Source organism: Ranitomeya variabilis, chromosome 1 (assembly GCF_051348905.1).
Source record: "Ranitomeya variabilis isolate aRanVar5 chromosome 1, aRanVar5.hap1, whole genome shotgun sequence".
In the NCBI taxonomy this organism is placed as follows: domain Eukaryota; kingdom Metazoa; phylum Chordata; class Amphibia; order Anura; family Dendrobatidae; genus Ranitomeya; species Ranitomeya variabilis.
The window spans coordinates 375281955-375301180 of NC_135232.1; the positions used below are offsets into that span (position 1 = coordinate 375281955).

A 19226-nucleotide genomic window follows, 5' to 3' on the forward strand; every position below is an offset into this window, starting at 1 on the left:
ATTATTTTTATATTTGGATCGATCAGACTTTTCTGGACGTGGCGATACCACGTATGTGTATTTCTTTATTATCTTTATTTCTAATGGGGGAAAAGGGGTATGATTTGAACTTTTTTTTAAAATATTTTTAAAAACTTATTTTTCACTGTATTTATTAGTCATTTTAGGGGGCTTGAATTTGCTTGCAATCATCTGATTGATTGTACTAAACTCTGCAATACCACAGCATTGCTAGATATAGTATAGTAAAAATCACAATCTCCTTTGAAGTCCGGCCACAAGCAAGGTTTCAAGAGCTCCGGAATGACAGGCACACAGGTATTCAACAGTCCCCCACCCCAACTGTCATTGGAACCCACTGGTGCCCAGAGATCGCATCATGTGCTGAGGGGCACATAGAATGACGAGTCACCATGCTGTCGCGCTGTTTATGCTGCAGTCAGAGTTTGAAAGTGGCATTTAACAAATCAACAGTTGCGGGTGAAGCTCCGCTAAGACGTCTTGTACTCTTCTGTGCATAAATCGAACAAGTGCAATCCAATAAAAAATCAGATTGCACTCCGATTAATATTATTCACTGACTCAGTGCTCATCTGCGATATTTTTCTCAGCTAGGATCGAAATGAAAAAAAAAAATGGCATAATAATGAGAGTGGCAGTGTATATCAGACAAGACTGGCTAATGCAAGTCAATGGTACGAGAAAAAAAATTGCATGTGCCATCCCATTTTTACGCAACCATCTCAAGGGAAATCTGAAATTTCATGAGCCAAGTACAGTAATTTCACAGCCCAAACTGTCAGAATAGCAAAGATAGAATAGGTAGAAATATGTCAGTGAGATATATAATCAGTGCTTTGCATGTGTAGTTTTCTATACTTGTATTTAGCTAATAATTAAATCACTGAATGAAAAAAATGTTGTGGGGTCACTCTTACTTTTAATAACCAGCTGAGGGAAAGCAAACAGCTGGGATCTGGTGTTATTATTCTAGGAAGGGGCCAATATCCATGGAGCTTCCTAGCCTATTAGCATCAGCTCACAGCTGTCTGTGTAGCCTTTACTGGTTATTAAAAAGGGGTACCCAAAAAATGACTTGTTTAAGTAAATTTAAATGTTTATCTATTTGGAAAGCTCTCTCTATATATATCTATCTACCTATCTAAATATCTATCTAGATCTGTATATAAGATTGCTTTATTAGTTTGTAAATAAGCTTCAAATGGCAGAATTACAGTATGTAAAAGCTGATGATAAACAAGCAATGCGTACGGATTGCATATGGATGTCATACAAATGATACTTGAGAAAACTCGCATTGTACTGGCATAACACTTGTCGTACTCTTCAGGCATCAGAACGATTTTATTTAAGCAGATGAGTGCGAGCCCTTAGAGCCAGATCCTGGCTATAACACACAGCCATTAACAGCCAGGTATGAAGCGAGCTCACCTCATGAGCTCGCTCCATACAACCGCTACTGACTTGCACAGTGCATATATGGCGGACGGTAAGAGGTTGAAGTTTAACATTTTTTTTTTCTGTGCTCTCCCATATTAGGTCTTCTTTAGTCAAATAGCTCAACAATTGAAATCAGGTATGAAACATTAGCAATTTTGAGGGCAGACTGGTTCATGATTTGTGGCTATACATGTGCTTGTTCACTTACCGTAATCCTTTCCCATCCCTTGTCTGAACTTGATAAGATGTTTATTTTTTCAAATGTATTAATTATGTAACAACTGAAAGCATTACAATAGGGAACTATCTTCAGAGCTCAATTTTACGATGTCATCCCCTGTAGCAAATTGGCCTATTTGCCTATAAAATGTTTCATTATTTAATGATCTTAGTACGCTACAGTTCTTAGATTTTTCTTTCACTTTGTAAATGCTATTGTATTGACATGATCCTGTCATGAGGTTGGAGTTAAACGGGTAGTCTACTATGATACTGATGACCTATACCTATGATAGGATATTAATATCAAATCGATGGGGTCTGAAACCTAGCACCTTCACCGTTCAACTGTTACAAGCTCTGTTAGTGTCCAGATATAATCAATCAGTGTACGGAGCTAGACCTGCTCATCTCGCAAATACTGTAGCTCCTATTCACTATCCAAGCCACTACCTATCCACTGTTTCCACGTCATTCACTACACGGGGCTGCACTTAGCTGTATACGGCGAAAGGGGAGCAACGCAGCAGTCTAGTTTAATTTCTGTGGCTTTTGGTGCGGTTTAGTAAAAGAGCTATTACGATAATTCTAGCTGCTTAGGTTGCACCTAAGGCTACTCTCACACTTTCGTCTTTTTAGATCCGTCACAATGAGTCGTTTTGGGGAAAAACCGCATCCTGCAAATTTGCCCGCAGGATACGTTTTTTCCCATAGACTTGTATTGCCAACGGATGGTGACGTACGGCCACACGTTGAGTCCGTCGTGCACTCGTTGCGTCGGGGTCACAGAAAAACTTTCAAGGGAACATTTTTCTGTACATCGCATCCAGTGTTTCAGACTGCGCATGCCCAGCAGGAAATATCGCTCTCACGATCTTTCCTCACCCTGCAGTCTGACAGAAATGTGAAAGCACACACTTCCGTTAGTACGTCGCGCCGACGCTTCGTGACGGCCCCGTACCGACGGAAATGTGAAAGAAGCTTTAGTGTTGGCTAGATACTATTTAAACTCCTTAACTTCTGACTCCCACTGCCAGTTAATTCATCTTGTTTGGTCCAGTCATGTTCTTTCATCCCCTGCTTAGCTTGGTTGCATTCCTGTTGCTTGACCACAACCTGTTTCCTGATCGTTCTTTTGAATTTTGATTTTGTACCTTTAATGCCCTCCTGGTTCTGACATGGCTTCATGACCACTCCTGCCAGCCTGTACATTCAGCCAGCAGCTGACACTGTGGTTCCAACCCAGAGGCCCCTGTATAAGTCCAGATCCCTACACAAGGGAGAAGTGTGTGTGAAGGCCATGGCCACCCACCTGGAACATGGTAAAAGAAGTGGCATGAACTAAGTCTGTCCATGAATCCATTTTTAGAGCTGCTAGGAGATAATTGACAGAACCAAATAAAATTAATATTGTAGTGGTGGACAACCCCATTAATGTTATATTTAATAAGAATAAACATTAAGCAGTACCGTGGAGTTGCCTTCTGAATAGCTTGTCTCGTGTCATCCAACATACAATTTGTAAGTTTAACGGCAGCACTCATGGAGCCATCAGAGGACATTTTGACAGCAGTTGATATCAGACCCAACTTGAATTCTGCAAGTTTTAAATTAATATCCCTTTCAGTGAGGTTTTTCTGTTGAAACATGAATAAATAGTTACACAACTGTATGAACTGCAGCCCAAAAATGCAAAGGTTACTCTCAGGTTTCCTATTCCGATCATTATTACCAATGGGGAGCTTGGGCTGGAGCTATACAAGTTTAGAGTAAGCGAGTCAAACTGGAAATCCAACTTCAAAGTTGTCTTCACTTTCATAGGTGTGTATGTTTCAACTACAGCTGCTGTCACCACCGTAGACCCTAATGAAAAAAAAGAAGAAAAATAATAAAAACAAAGTCTTTTAATGGGGAAGTAATCTAGTAGCTGCTATGAAACAGGAAATAGTAATTCTGCTTGATGCCCGATTTACGGGCAGCATGCATTAGACTCTAGCCGTAGCATCTCACCAGGTCTGGAATGTTGCAGCGTTTCAGAGAAAAACGTACTTTAAAAGCTGCTGGGCCACACAGACTAGTTGAACAGGCGGGTCCCCAGCAGCTTCTCCCTTACCACTACCAATGACTGACAGATTTCTCTATATACAAGCATGCAGGGAGAGATCTGTCAATCTAGGGGCAGTGGTGTATGAGATGCCACCGAAGACCCACCCATCTGACTAGTCTTCCATGAGGCTCGGTCCCTGGCGGCTTTAAACACCCTCCCTGTCATGAATCCCAATGACTAGGGATAGCACAGGACAAGCAAAGTACAAATATATTACGGACAAGCTCTAGGGTGATGGAACCTGGGCTGACCGCTGCCCTACGCCTGACAAACGCAACTAGAGATAGCCAGGGAGCGTGCCTACGTTGGTTCTAGACGCCACGCACCAGCCTAAGAGCTAACTAGCACTGCAGAGAAAATAAAGACCTCACTTGCCTCCAGCGGAATGAACCCCAAAAGATATAGTTGCCCCCCACATGTATTGACGGTGAAATGAGAGGAAGGCACACACATAGAGATGATATATATAGTTTTAGCAAATTGAGGCCCGCTGTAAACTAGAAAGCAGAACGATACAAAAGGGGACTGAGCGGTCAGCAAAAAACCCTAATCAAAAAAAACCATCCTGAGATTACAAGAACCCATGTGCCAACTCATGGCACATGGGGAGAACCTCAGTCCACTAGAGCTACCAGCTAGCATAGAGACATAATAAGCAAGCTGGACAAAAAAAACCAAACAACTGAAAATCAGCACTTAGCTTATCCTGAAAGATCTTGGAGCAGGTAGGCAGGAACCAAACAGAGCACATCTGAATACATTGATAGCCGGCAAGGGAAATGACAGAAAGGCCAGGTAAAATAGGAAACACCCAGCCACTGATGGACAGGTGGAAACCAAAGGCCGCAACCCACCAAAGTCACCCAGTACCAGCAGTAACCACCAGAGGGAGCCCACAAACAGAATCCACAACAGTACCCCCCCCTTGAGGAGGGGTCACCGAACCCTCACGAGAACCCCCAGGGCGATCAGGGTGAGCTCTATGGAAGGCGCGGACCAAATCAGTCGCATGAACATCGGAGGCGACCACCCAGGAATTATCCTCCTGACCATAACCCTTCCACTTAACCAAATACTGGAGTTTGCGTCTGGAAACACGAGAATCCAAGATCTTCTCAACAACATACTCCAATTCTCCCTCCACCAGCACCGGAGCAGGAGGCTCAACCGAAGGAACAACGGGCACCTCATACCTCCGCAACAACGACCGATGGAACACATTATGAATAGCAAACGATGCTGGGAGATCCAAACGAAAAGATACAGGGTTAAGAATCTCCGAGATCCTATAAGGACCGATGAACCGAGGCTTGAACTTAGGAGAAGAGACCTTCATAGGGACAAAACGAGAAGACAACCACACCAAATCCCCAACAAGAAGTCGGGGACCCACGCGGCGACGGCGATTAGCAAACTGCTGAGTCTTCTCCTGAGATAACTTCAAATTGTCCACCACCTGATTCCAAATCTGATGTAGCCTGTCCACCACCACGTCCACTCCAGGACAATCCGAAGGCTCCACCTGACCAGAGGAAAAACGAGGATGAAACCCCGAATTACAAAAAAAAGGAGAGACCAACGTGGCCGAACTAGCCCGATTATTAAGAGCAAATTCGGCCAGTGGCAAAAAAGCAACCCAGTCATCTTGATCAGCAGAAACAAAACACCTCAAATAAGTTTCCAAGGTCTGATTAGTTCGCTCCGTCTGGCCATTCGTCTGAGGATGGAATGCAGACGAGAAAGACAAATCAATGCCCATCTTGGCACAAAACGTCCGCCAAAATCTAGACACAAACTGGGATCCCCTGTCAGAAACGATATTCTCCGGAATCCCATGCAAACGAACCACGTTCTGAAAAAATAAAGGGACCAACTCAGAGGAGGAAGGCAACTTAGGCAAGGGCACCAAATGAACCATCTTAGAAAAGCGGTCACACACAACCCAGATAACGGACATTTTCTGTGAAACCGGGAGATCAGAAATAAAATCCATGGAAATGTGCGTCCAAGGCCTCTTCGGGATGGGCAAGGATAACAACAACCCACTGGCCCGAGAACAGCAAGGCTTAGCTCGAGCACACACTTCACAAGACTGCACAAAGGTACGCACATCCCTAGACAAGGAAGGCCACCAAAAAGACCTGGCCACCAAGTCTCTAGTACCAAATATTCCAGGATGACCAGCCAACACAGAAGAATGGACCTCGGAGATGACTCTACTGGTCCAATCACCCGGAACAAACAGTCTTTCTGGTGGACAACGATCCGGTTTATCCACCTGAAACTCCTGCAATGCACGTCGCAAGTCTGGGGATACGGCGGACAATATTACCCCATCCCTAAGGATACCAGTAGGCCCAGAGTCTCCAGGAGAGTCAGGCACAAAACTCCTGGAAAGAGCATCTGCCTTCACATTCTTTGAACCTGGCAGGTATGAAACCATGAAATTGAAACGAGAAAAAAACAACGACCAACGAGCCTGTCTAGGATTCAAACGCCTGGCAGACTCAAGGTAAATGAGATTCTTGTGATCAGTCAAGACCACCACACGATGTTTAGCACCCTCAAGCCAATGACGCCACTCCTCAAATGCCCACTTCATGGCCAAAAGCTCCCGATTACCCACATCATAATTGCGCTCGGCGGGCGAGAATTTTCTAGAGAAGAATGCACATGGCTTCATCACCGAGCCATTAGAACTTCTCTGTGACAAAACCGCCCCCGCTCCAATCTCGGAAGCATCAACCTCAACCTGAAAAGGAAGTGAAACATCTGGTTGACACAACACAGGAGCAGAAGAAAACCGGCGCTTAAGTTCCTGAAAGGCCTCCACGGCCGCAGGAGACCAATCAGCAACATCAGCACCCTTTTTAGTCAAATCAGTCAAAGGTTTAACAATACTGGAAAAATTAGCAATGAACCGACGATAGAAATTAGCAAACCCCAAGAACTTCTGAAGGCTCTTAACAGATGTAGGTTGTGTCCAGTCACAAATCGCCTGAACCTTGACGGGATCCATCTCAATAGTAGAAGGAGAAAAAATGTACCCCAAAAAAAGAAATCTTCTGGACTCCGAAGAGACACTTTGAGCCCTTCACAAACAGAGAATTGGCCCGCAGAACCTGAAACACCTTCCTGACCTGTAGAACATGAGACTCCCAGTCATCAGAAAACACCAAAATATCATCCAAATACACAATCATAAACTTATCCAGATATTCACGGAAAATATTGTGCATAAAGGACTGAAAGACTGACGGAGCATTGGAGAGTCCAAAAGGCATTACCAAATACTCAAAATGGCCCTCAGGCGTATTAAATGCGGTTTTCCACTCATCACCCTGTTTTATCCGCACCAGATTATACGCACCGCGAAGATCTATCTTAGTGAACCACCTAGCCCCCTTAATGCGAGCAAACAAATCAGTCAATAATGGCAATGGATACTGATACTTGACTGTAATCTTATTCAGAAGGCGATAATCTATACAAGGCCTCAGGGAAACATCTTTTTTTGCCACGAAAAAAAAACCTGCTCCCAGAGGGGACGAAGATGGACGAATATGTCCCTTTTCCAAGGACTCCTTAATATAATTCCGCATAGCAGTATGCTCTGGCAGTGACAGATTAAATAAACGACCCTTAGGGAACTTACTGCCAGGAATCAATTCTATAGCACAGTCACAATCTCTATGCGGAGGGAGCGAATTGAGCTTAGGCTCCTCAAAAACATCCCTATAGTCAGACAAAAACGCAGGGATCTCAGAAGGAGAAGATGAAGCGATTGAAATCGGACGTGCATCATCATGAACCCCCTGACATCCCCAGCTTAACACAGACATTGTTTTCCAGTCCAGGACAGGATTATGAGTTTGTAACCATGGCAGACCAAGCACTAGTACATCATGTAAATTATAAAGTACAAGGAAGCGAATCACCTCCTGATGAACGGGAGTCATGCGCATGGTCACTTGTGTCCAATACTGCGGTTTATTCATAGCCAATGGTGTAGAGTCAATTCCCTTCAGAGGAATAGGAACTTCCAGAGGTTCCAGACTAAAACCGCAGCGTTTAGCAAATGACCAATCCATAAGACTCAGGGCAGCGCCCGAATCCACATAGGCATCGACGGAAATGGAAGACAGTGAAAAAATCAGAGTCACAGACAAAATGAACTTAGGCTGCAGAGTACCAATGGCAAAAGATTTATCAACCCTTTTTGTGCGTTTAGAGCATGCTGATATAACATGAGCTGAATCACCACAATAGAAACACAATCCATTTTTCCGCCTATAATTTTGCCGTTCACTTCTGGACTGAATTCTATCACATTGCATAATCTCAGGTGCCTGTTCAGAAGACACCGCCAACTGGTGCACGGGTTTGCGCTCCCGTAAACGCCGATCAATCTGAATGGCCATAGCCATAGACTCATTCAGACCTGTAGGCGTAGGGAACCCCACCATAATATCCTTAATGGCCTCAGAAAGACCATTTCTGAAGTTTGCAGCCAGGGCGCACTCATTCCACTGAGTAAGCACCGACCATTTCCGAAACTTCTGACAATATATCTCCGCTTCATCATGCCCCTGAGAGAGGGCTAATAAAGCCTTTTCAGCCTGAATCTCCAGGTTAGGTTCCTCATAGAGCAATCCCAATGCCAGAAAAAACGCATCCACACTGAGCAATGCAGGATCCCCTGGTGCCAATGCAAATGCCCAATTCTGAGGGTCGCCCCGCAGGAAAGATATTACAATCTTGACCTGTTGAGCAGGGTCTCCAGAGGAGCGAGATTTTAAAGAAAGAAACAATTTACAATTGTTCCTGAAGTTCAGGAAGGTAGATCTATCTCCAGAAAAGAACTCTGGAATAGGAATTCTAGGTTCAGACATGGGAGTGTGAACAACAAAATCCTGTATGTTTTGAACTTTTGCCGCGAGATTACTCAGGCTGGAAGCCAAACTCTGGACATCCATGTTAAACAGCTAAGATCAGAGCCATTCAAGGGTTAAGAGGAGGTAAGAAGCAGCTAGACAGCAATTAAGGGCTAGGCAGCAAAACTCTGAAGGGAAAAAAAAAAAAAAAAATTTCCCTTAAACACTTCTCTTTCTCCTGCTTCAGCCCAAACAATTAACACTTTGTGGGCCGGCTATACTGTCATGAATCCCAATGGCTAGGGATAGCACAGGACAAGCAAAGTACAAATATATTACGGACGAGCTCTAGGGTGATGGAACCTGGGCTGACCGCTGCCCTACGCCTGACAAACGCAACTAGAGATAGCCAGGGAGCGTGCCTACGTTGGTTCTAGACGCCACGCACCAGCCTAAGAGCTAACTAGCACTGCAGAGAAAATAAAGACCTCACTTGCCTCCAGCGGAATGAACCCCAAAAGATATAGTTGCCCCCCACATGTATTGACGGTGAAATGAGAGGAAGGCGCACACATAGAGATGATATATATAGTTTTAGCAAATTGAGGCCCGCTGTAAACTAGAAAGCAGAACGATACAAAAGGGGACTGAGCGGTCAGCAAAAAACCCTAATCAAAAAAAACCATCCTGAGATTACAAGAACCCATGTGCCAACTCATGGCACATGGGGAGAACCTCAGTCCACTAGAGCTACCAGCTAGCATAGAGACATAATAAGCAAGCTGGACAAAAAAAACCAAACAACTGAAAATCAGCACTTAGCTTATCCTGAAAGATCTGGGAGCAGGTAGGCAGGAACCAAACAGAGCACATCTGAATACATTGATAGCCGGCAAGGGAAATGACAGAAAGGCCAGGTAAAATAGGAAACACCCAGCCACTGATGGACAGGTGGAAACCAAAGGCCGCAACCCACCAAAGTCACCCAGTACCAGCAGTAACCACCAGAGGGAGCCTACAAACAGAATCCACAACACCTCCCGACATGCTGCGTTCCAGAAAACTGCCATATATACGGTGTGATAACAGTGCAGGTTCAAGCTGAGCATCACCACAATCAAATGCAGGTGTCAGCTTTATATGAGAGCCGACACCCTGTAGCAACGCCCACAATTGGTGCTAGCACCGAACGCGGGCATTTAACTCCTCTGATGCCGCTGTCAATAGTGACAGCAACATCGAGAGGCATCGCAGAGGGAGAGAGCTCCCTATCTGATGCCATCGGCAAAACGTGACTGTGATCGTGTTGTTTCGAAAGTCTCCATGGTGACCCAGGCCGAATGATGGCCGTGGGGTCAAGGGATGGTGGCCTGTAGGCTTCTGCTCAGAGCAGGAGTTGACATGCCTCCTCCCTGTGTGCAAGAAACTGATCTAATGCCCTGCAATGCAAAATCAGTGCAGAGTATTAGATCAGTGACCAGCCACTGTAAAGTTGATGACCCATCCTGGGACAATGTATAAAAGTAAAAAAAATTATTAAAAATTGTAAAAATGTGTTTTTTTTGTTTTTTTTTTAAATCACAAAATACAGAACAAAAAAAATGAAAAGATAAATAAAAAATAAGGCAAAAAACTATTTTATAGAAAAAAAAAATTTGGATCACTTTAGTCTGAGAGCTATAAGTTTTTCTATTTTTCCTCTGACTGAGCTGTGTATAGTGGCTTGTTTTTTGCGATACAAGATGACGTTTTCAGAGTAACATTTTTATTTACATTCGTTTTTTTTATCATGTTTTTTTTCCACTTTTGGTTTAGCAGTATGATAATAAAGCATTGTTTTTATTGTGTAAAAGCGCCAAAACAAAGTAAAAAAAATATATAAATGAGGTATCGCTGTAATCGTACTGACCCAAAAAAATACAGCGGTCTTATCAATTTTACCACATCGTGTAACGGCATTAAAAAAAAAAACACAAAAAACTATTCCTGAATTGCTGTTTTTTGTTCATTCTTCCTTCCAAAAATAGGAATAGAAAGCAATGAAAGCATGTCATTGACTGGAAATGTACCAATAAAAAAGTCAAATGGTCCCGCAAAAAACAATCTGATATCACTGTAATCGCACTGACTCGAAGAATAAAGTCGTCTAATCACTTATACCGCAAGAGGAAAGGCGTAAAAAATAAATAAAACCAATTCTTCACCTGCTGTTGATGTGTTCATTCTGGCCCTCAAAGATTGAAGTAAGGCTTTGTTCACATTTATCCTGCGCACTGCGCTGTCCGCTTACACCGAGGTTTCCATGTAAATCTCTAAAATACGTGATTGAGACAGAACCCCGGGCAAAAAATTCCCTATGATGAGGGGGTAGACACACTATGGACGCTGTCTGGCCTGTGATACTGTGGGGTCTGTCTTTATAGTCGTGCATACAAGTGCTGTAGGCCACAGTTTTGTGCACTTCTGAAACGAAGGAAACCGGTGAACAGAGGCCAGATGGAATCCAGAGTAACTTTGCTGCCTTATTATAGTGAATGGATCCCTCTGAGGTTTCACCTGAATCATATATCAGTCGGAGATTTAGATGGAAACACCAATATTCGCGTAGAGCGCAGGATAAATGTGATCCCGAATGTTATGCAAAATGTTCCCAATAAAAGCTCAATCCACAAAAATAGCAAGTTCCCACTCAGGTTCATCATCTATTAATGGAAAAATAGGGGGCTTCCTTAGTACAAAGGCTCTATAGCTCCTCACCAACAAAAGAATTTCAGCTAATTCTACAATCCCAAATCCAAATCCCCCCTCCCTTCTGAGTAATTTCTGTAGCAATGCCAGCAAGCCTAATTTGCCCTAGCATGTCTGCAGAAGCATGAGCTAGGAATCAAAACATACTGGTGACTACAATGTACTGGGCACTACAATGACAGTTTGCAATTTTCACTGCTGCTTGTTTCAAGAAAACACTCAAGGAGTCAAAATCATCACAACATCTGTAGATAAATTCACAAAGGGGTATAATTTCCAAAATAGGGTCACTTGAGGGTGGAGTTCTGCTCTTCTAGCACTTAGTAGCTCTGCATAAGGAGTCCGCAAACTATTCTAGGAAAATCTGCGCTCCAGGAGGCAAATAGTGCTCCGTCCTTCCCGAGTTTCGCTGTGTGTCTGAGCAGTACTGTACAGCCACATATGGGGCATTTCTACATTCAGAAGAAATTGTGGGACAACTTTACGTGCCATTTTTACCCATTTCCCAGTGTGGAAAAGTAAAATCTGGGGCTAAAACAAAATTCTGGTGGTAAAAATGTAATTGTTTTTTCTCTGCTGCCCAATGGTATGAAATTCTGTGACACACTTATGGTGTCAATATGATCACTGCCCCTAGATGAATAAATTGAGAAGTGTAGTTTATAAAATGGGGTCACTTATGGGGGGTTCTGCCGGTATGGCACCTCAGGGCTCTACCAATGTGACATGGAACCCTCAAATCAGTCCAGCAAAGCCTGAGCTCCAATATGGCGCCACTTCCCTTCTGAGATTTGCACTATGCCTCCAAAGTAGTTTTCAAACGCATATGGGGTATCGGTGTATTCAGGAGAAATTGCACAACAAATGTTCAGGTCCATTTTCTCCTGCTATCCTTGTGAAAATTAAAAACATGGTTTTGTAAATTTTGTTTGAAACCTTGCTACTTCCTAATAAAAAAAAAATAATGTTTCAAAAATTGTGCTGATGTAAAGTGTTCATGTGGGAAATGTTATGTATGAACTAACTTGCATGACATAACTCTGATTTAAGGGCATAAATATTATATTTAGAAAATTGCAAAATTTGCTAATTTTTTGCCACATTTCCAATATTTTCACAAATAAATGCAAGTCGTATCGAACACATTTTACCACTATCATGTAGCACAATGTGTCACAAGCAAACAATATCAGAATTAGTGGCATCTGTTGAGGCGTTGCAGATTTATTGCCACATAAAGTGACACTGATCAGAATTGATAAAATTGGCCTGGTCAGGAAGGTGAAGGGGTTAAAGTATGTTATTCTCTGAAACGCCACAGCATTTCAGAGTCAAACACTCTGGACTGAGATAATAAAGCCAGTGCCTGATATATACTGCCCACGGATTGGGCAACATACATCAGCTGACAGGTCCACATTAAGTAGACATTCATTTTGGCAAGCTAGATTCAACGACTAGGTAAGCTAAGACTCAAAAACAAAAGGTTAATTTATCAGTATTGATAGGTATCTTAAAAATTGCATTGCTTAGAATTCTGCAAAGTGAAAAAAAAAATATTCTGGTGTTTTTAAAGCAGTGCAATGAGGTTTTGATTTTTAATTATTACATTTTTTTTAGAAAAATGTTTAGAATTGAGAGTCCTCAGTGGTTGATACTTTTTAATTGCTAACTGAAAAGATGGTAACAAAATGCAAGCTTTCGAGACTACACAGGTCTCTTCATCAGGCATAGACTAATACAAATTCTGAAGAATCACATATTTATGCACAACATAGCACAGAAAAAAAACAAAAACATGGATAAGACAGGTGGCATGAAGCAGAATTACCATGAGTGATAAACAGTTATGTCCATAAATGTTGGGCCAGTTCTTAGATAAGGAATGTTTTATTGTCCTCTGATTGGGGTCTGTGTTGTGATGAAACCTTAGGCTAGGTTCACATTGCGTTAGGGCAATCCGTTTAGCGCTAGAGGACTGCGCTAACGCAATGTATTTGTAGGGGCCGCGTTTAGGGGTCGCGCTAACGTCCCCGCTCTCGCAGATCCCCGATCTGCGAGAGCGGGGAACGGACCTCGGGCAAGCAGCGTCCGAGGCGCGCTACAAAAGAACGGCACATCGCTAGCTCGAGCCGAAAAAGGCACGTGCTAGCGATGCGCTACAGGCGAAATTTACATTGCTGTCAATGGGTGCGCTAACGGACCCATTGCACGGCGTTAATTGCGACATTTTCGCCGTGCAACGCTGTCCGTTAGCAATCACCCACTAACGCAATGTGAACCTAGCCTTATAGTCTGAGGGGCAAGTTCCTTAGTTGATGTAAAAAGACATAAATCCATGAGACACATTCATTCCATCCACTAAGACAGTCAAAGGTCGTCATCAGTTTATATTCCCAGACTCTTCTGTCTCTCTGAGTTTTGAAGTTACCCTTTAACACAAGTAATTTCATGTCCATAATGCTATGATTTGGGAGACAAAAATGTATTGCCACAGGTAGATCCATTCTTTTTTCTCTTATTGTGTGGCGGTGAGAATTCATTCTTGTTCTCAGTTTCTGCCCTGTCTCCCCCACATACAGACCCCCAGTTGGACATTTAGTACAAATGATTAGGTACACCACATTAGAAGTGACGCAGCTGAAAGTACCTGGGATCTTGTAGTCCTGATGTGAGTTGGGGATCTTTATCTTGTCCGTGGTCATTATAAATGGACAGGTTTTACATTTTTTCTGATTGCAAGGAAAGGTACCTGCAGCTGTTGGAGAGGACAGGGAGCTCTTGACAATGATGCTTCTTAGATTTGGGGGCTGCCTAAAACACAGTAGTAGGGGGTCTGGGAAAATGGATTGTAAGCGGGCATCTTTTTGTAGTAAAGGTTGTATGTCACGAATCCTCACCGCTGCCACCAATATGTCACGATTCACACCGCGACTGTCACCCCTACGTCACGGATCGGGGTGACTTTAGGCCAACAGACGGCTATCACATGTGCAGGGGGCTTATCTTAGTTATCCCTCCACTGCTACAATGTGATGAAAAAAAACACACACAAGGCTATTGACCTCTTAGTTTACAGCAGGGGCTTATTTTAGGTATCCCACTGCTCTTCAATATCCCACGAACTGCAGGGATTTATGTATATCCTGCTTACAGTTCCACTTGAAACTTGCAGCTCTCTGGCGCCCCCTTACTCTCAGGTCAGATTAGGTACTGCACCTAGAGTAACTAGTCGCCAGAAAGGCTGCCTGCTATGTACTGGCTATTGGGCACGCTGCATCGAGGCGATATAAATACTCCCGCTTAGGCAGGAACAATGATTATCAACGCCACAGTCGCTACAACGACTCCCAAAGGCCCGCACACGGGATGCTGCCACCAGCTTCGATTAAACGGGTCCGAAGCTAACCCAAAACAGTAGCGTAATTCCCTTCAGAAGGCTTAAGGTACGTTTTAGAACAGGAGAACGAAAGCTAGTAATTTATATATTTGACTCCGAAAAAGGGAGTGTTTACATAAAAATATTACAAGGATGTTACAAAAGAGACAATTGAAATATACAAGGTAATTATAAAATAAAGGGTTTAAATGAGAAAAGGTAACACTCACATGTTCTCAGGACATTGCAGACAACCATGCTAGTGGGTGGAGTTCCCATATGTCCCAATGCATCAGGACTGGCAGTCAGGGCTCCGCAGGTAAAAACTAACTGCTGGAAACCTGGCAGAAACTTATAACCCGCAGCCCGTGACATCACCAACAGGGCTGAGTTAAGATCGCCCTCCTCTTTCCTCAGCTGTACAGTTTTCTCCAACCATTTTTATGATTGTCATATCTTCGCTGGAGAATCTGGCAGAGTCATAACACACCCCTCACTCAACTTGTATTAAGATTTGCTCTCTATAGATACTAAATTCGGGCTAGTAGGACACACAGTTCCAGAGAAATCTGTACTTTTTTAACTGTTGGAATTAGACGTTGCTCCTTACAGGGGTTGATAGATCCGCCGATGGACTATAACAATATGTATTTATTATTTTCTTACCCTAAACCATTGGCCTAATATCTTACAATATTAGGACAAAGAGCCTCATGTTTTACAAGCGAGATCAGACCAGTTTCTGCTAGCACAACTTTCCACTGCAGCTATGCCGGTCATAAATTCCTTTGCTCCCAGAGCTAGAGGCAATAAAATCTCCCCCACACACATTGAAAAGGAAAGCTAAACCCTGAAGGGAAGGGGGGTCAGCGCCCACACTATAGGTGCTGGCAATGAGAGACTAACACTTATATTATATTTCATACAATATCGTGACACCTCCCCCTTTTGGTCTGCGCTACGGAGGTAGGACCTTTCGGTGCTCCTCCATGCGCACCTCAGCAGGTTCACCCCGGCGGGACAGTCCATCTGCACTTCCATGCTCCCTGCCCGTTTTGTGTTCAATGGTGAAGTCAAACTGCTGAAGGGCAAGGCTCCAGCGTAGCAACCTGCCGTTGGTTCCACACATGGCGTTTAGCCAGAGCAGAGGGTTGTGGTCAGTCACCACCGTGAAGGCACGGCCGTACAAGTAGGGCTGCAAGCGCTGCAGTGCCCAGACTATGGCCAGGCACTCCTTCTCAATGGTGGAGTAGGCCACTTCCCTCGGCAAAAGTTTCCGGCTCAGGTACAACACGGGGTGCTCTTGATCCTCTGAGTCAACCTGGCTGAGCACAGCACCAAGGCCAAACTCGCTGGCGTCAGTCTGTACCATGAACGGTCGACTGCTGTCGACTGCTTTCAACACAGGGGCGTTGCACAGTGCTGTTTTCAACGCCTGGAAGGCCCCCTCACAGCCGTCGGTCCAGTTGACGATGTGGGGTAGCTTCTTCCTGGTGAGGTCCGTCAAAGGTTTTGCCAGGCTACTATAGTGCTGTACGAAGCGCCTATAGTACCCTGCAGTGCCCAGGAAGGACATCCCGTTTCTTGGTCCTGGGAGTAGGCCAGTCCACAATCGCTCCCACTTTCTCAGGCTCTGGCTTTAGGGTGCCTCCGCCTACCCGGTGGCCCAGGTAGTGGACCTCCCTCATGCCCATCTGGCACTTTCCCGGCTTGATAGTCAATCCTGCTTGGTGAATTCGCCTGAGCATCTCCTCGAGATGCTGCAGGTGTTCCTTCCAGGACGGACTGAAGATGGCAATGTCATCCAAGTACGCCACGGCGTACTCCTCCAGTCCCTGAAGCAGGAGGTTGACCATCCGCTGGAAAGTGGCAGGGGCATTCTTCATGCCGAAGGGCATGACCGTGGACTCGAACAGTCCAAAGGGTGTGATAAAGGCCGACTTCTCCTGCGCCTCGGAGCTCAGGGGAATCTGCCAGTATCCTCGACTCAGATCCATTATTGTCAGGTATTTTGCGCCAGCTAACTTCTCAAGCAGCTCCTCGATGCGCGGCATTGGGTGCGCATCAGAGGCTGTAATGGCATTGAGCCCCCTGTAGTCCACGCAGAACCGGGTGGTCCGGTCCTTCTTTGGCACGAGAACTACGGGTGAGGCCCACGCGCTCTTTGACCGTCGAATCACCCCCAGCTGTAACATCTCATCGATCTCCTGGCGCATAACCTGCTGCACCTGGTCGGAGATTTGATAGGGTGTTCGCCGTAGAGGGGCATGATTCCCGGTGTCCACCTCGTGGACTGCTAACTCAGTCCTTCCAGGTCGGTTGGAAAACACGACCCGGAAGGGTTCCAGTGTGGTTTGCAACTGCAACCGCTGTGGTTCAGTTAGCAAGGCGCTTACCTCCACGTCCTCAATGGACACACCGGCCTTGGCTTGGGCCAGCATCTCCAGGAGGGTGTCTTCCTCCCCGTCTTCGGGTAAGCTGCAGACCGGTAGGATGAAAGGTTCACGTTCGTGATGAGCCTTCATCATGTTGACGTGAAAGGCCTTTCGCCTACCCCGAGCGTGGTCAAGCGTGACCACGTAGGTGACCGGGTTGAGCTGTTGGTGGACGACGTACGGGCCCTCCCACGCTGCCTGAAGCTTATCCTTTGGTACGGGTACAAGCACCCACACCTTTTGACCCACGTGGTAGGTCTGCTCCCGGGTGTTCTGGTCGTACCAGTGCTAAGAACAGGTACCACTGATACATAGCTTAGAAACAAGTACTGGGAAAATACACCCTATACATTGGACAAAAATCCCTGTAAGGAGGACACTCCAAATTAATCTAACCTACAGCAAAATGTGGAGTACATAGTCCCATACACAAATATGAAGAATTTGCAACACAGTTTTATTAACAATCATAAATTACAACATCATAGAATATATACAGACTGACAAAACAAGGTCCAGAAATGGTGCAAATACAGACAGACACAGACTACTGCAGTGGCAATATGGTAGATAGCAGCTAAATCACACAATCCTCCTAAAAGGTGCTAAGTGCAAGATAAGGTGCCAATGAATGTAAGGCTAAATCCCTCTACTTACTGGGATCGCTATGTAGCAACCCACAAGACTATTACTAAAAAGAAGGGGAGGTAGGAAGGAGGAGTATGCCGCTCATCTTACCCATAAGTGTATGCCAGTAGTGTGTCTCCAGCAGCCCCGACGCGCGTTTCGCGTTGGGCTTCCTCGGGGGGCTGTAAGTGTGTGTGCTTTGGGCGTTCATTTATATCGTGGGTGCACCTGTGTTTGATAATCAGCGCTATTATTGGCGCATGCGCATCGTCATGCGGGTCCGTTAGTTTGCATCGGCTCCTGCTCTTCCTGTGACAGGGCGGGGAGAGGGAAATCCCTCGTGACGTCATTAACCCGCCGCGTCACATCCTGGAGGCAGGAGGAGATGCACACCGGACTCCTGCCGCACTGCGCATGCGCACACGCCACAAACACCATTTTGGAAAAGGGAAGACTACTGCTGGTGAGTACTAAATGCAATCATGAAATGGAATGACGCTACATAGTCGGGTTAATGTGAATAAAGTGTCTGAGTGCAATATAGAATACTAATGGAAGAAGAAGCAAACCCATAGCTTCAGCCTCACTAACAAATGAAAAAATACCGCTCACGGCAGCAATGTGGCAAATAAAAATATTATAAATAATAATAGTGACTATTCCGGGTGAATATTAAGAACAGTCATTGACTGAAATAACTCTAAATATAAAAATAACCACAGATAAGTTGTCTAAGGGTGGTATGCAGTGCTAATAAAGAAAAAAACAAAAAAAACAACCCATACCTTGAATCTCACTAAAAAATATGAACGTACACATCCATTCATAGCAGCAGAGTAACATAAAAAAATATAATATTAATAACTATGTAGAACAAGAGTATAAAAAGGGGATAGAAACCCCGAAAATATCGGTAGACAGATATCCTAAACTTAGGACCTAGGTCCCTTAAACTAATGCACATTAAGTAATGAACAATAGCAAAAAAAGAAATATGAAAGCAGCCAAACTGCGAACAGAGCTGTTGGTGGACGACGTACGGGCCCTCCCACGCTGCCTGAAGCTTATCCTTTGGTACGGGGACCAGCACCCACACCTTTTGACCCACGTGGTAGGTCCGCTCCCGGGTGTTCTGGTCGTACCAGTGCTTCTGGTCAGCCTGAGCCTGTGTCATGTTGTCATGCACCAACTGCGTCAAGGTCTGCATCTTGTCACGGAAGCGCATGATATACTCCACTATGGACACTTCAGAAGGGTTCGGCTCCTCTTCCCAGGATGCTCTTACCAACCCAAGGGGTCCCCGGACTCGCCTGCCGTACAGGAGCTCGAAGGAGGAGAACCCCATCGAGGCCTGCGGAACCTCTCGGTAAGCGAAC

General features: G+C 44.7%; 1 protein-coding gene across 2 annotated transcripts in view; it reads right to left on the reverse strand.

The window, feature by feature from the left end:
• The window catches only part of VPS13A (vacuolar protein sorting 13 homolog A), a 277896-nt gene that overhangs the window by 115435 nt on the left and 143235 nt on the right, over positions 1-19226 (reverse strand). For both annotated transcript variants that reach the window (XM_077249012.1, XM_077249013.1), the window contains exons 36-37: positions 3413-3543; positions 3151-3317 (exon numbers count right to left, since the gene is read on the reverse strand). In XM_077249012.1, coding sequence (XP_077105127.1) covers positions 3151-3317; positions 3413-3543 — 298 coding nt within the window. The remainder of the gene's footprint in view (positions 1-3150; positions 3318-3412; positions 3544-19226) is intronic.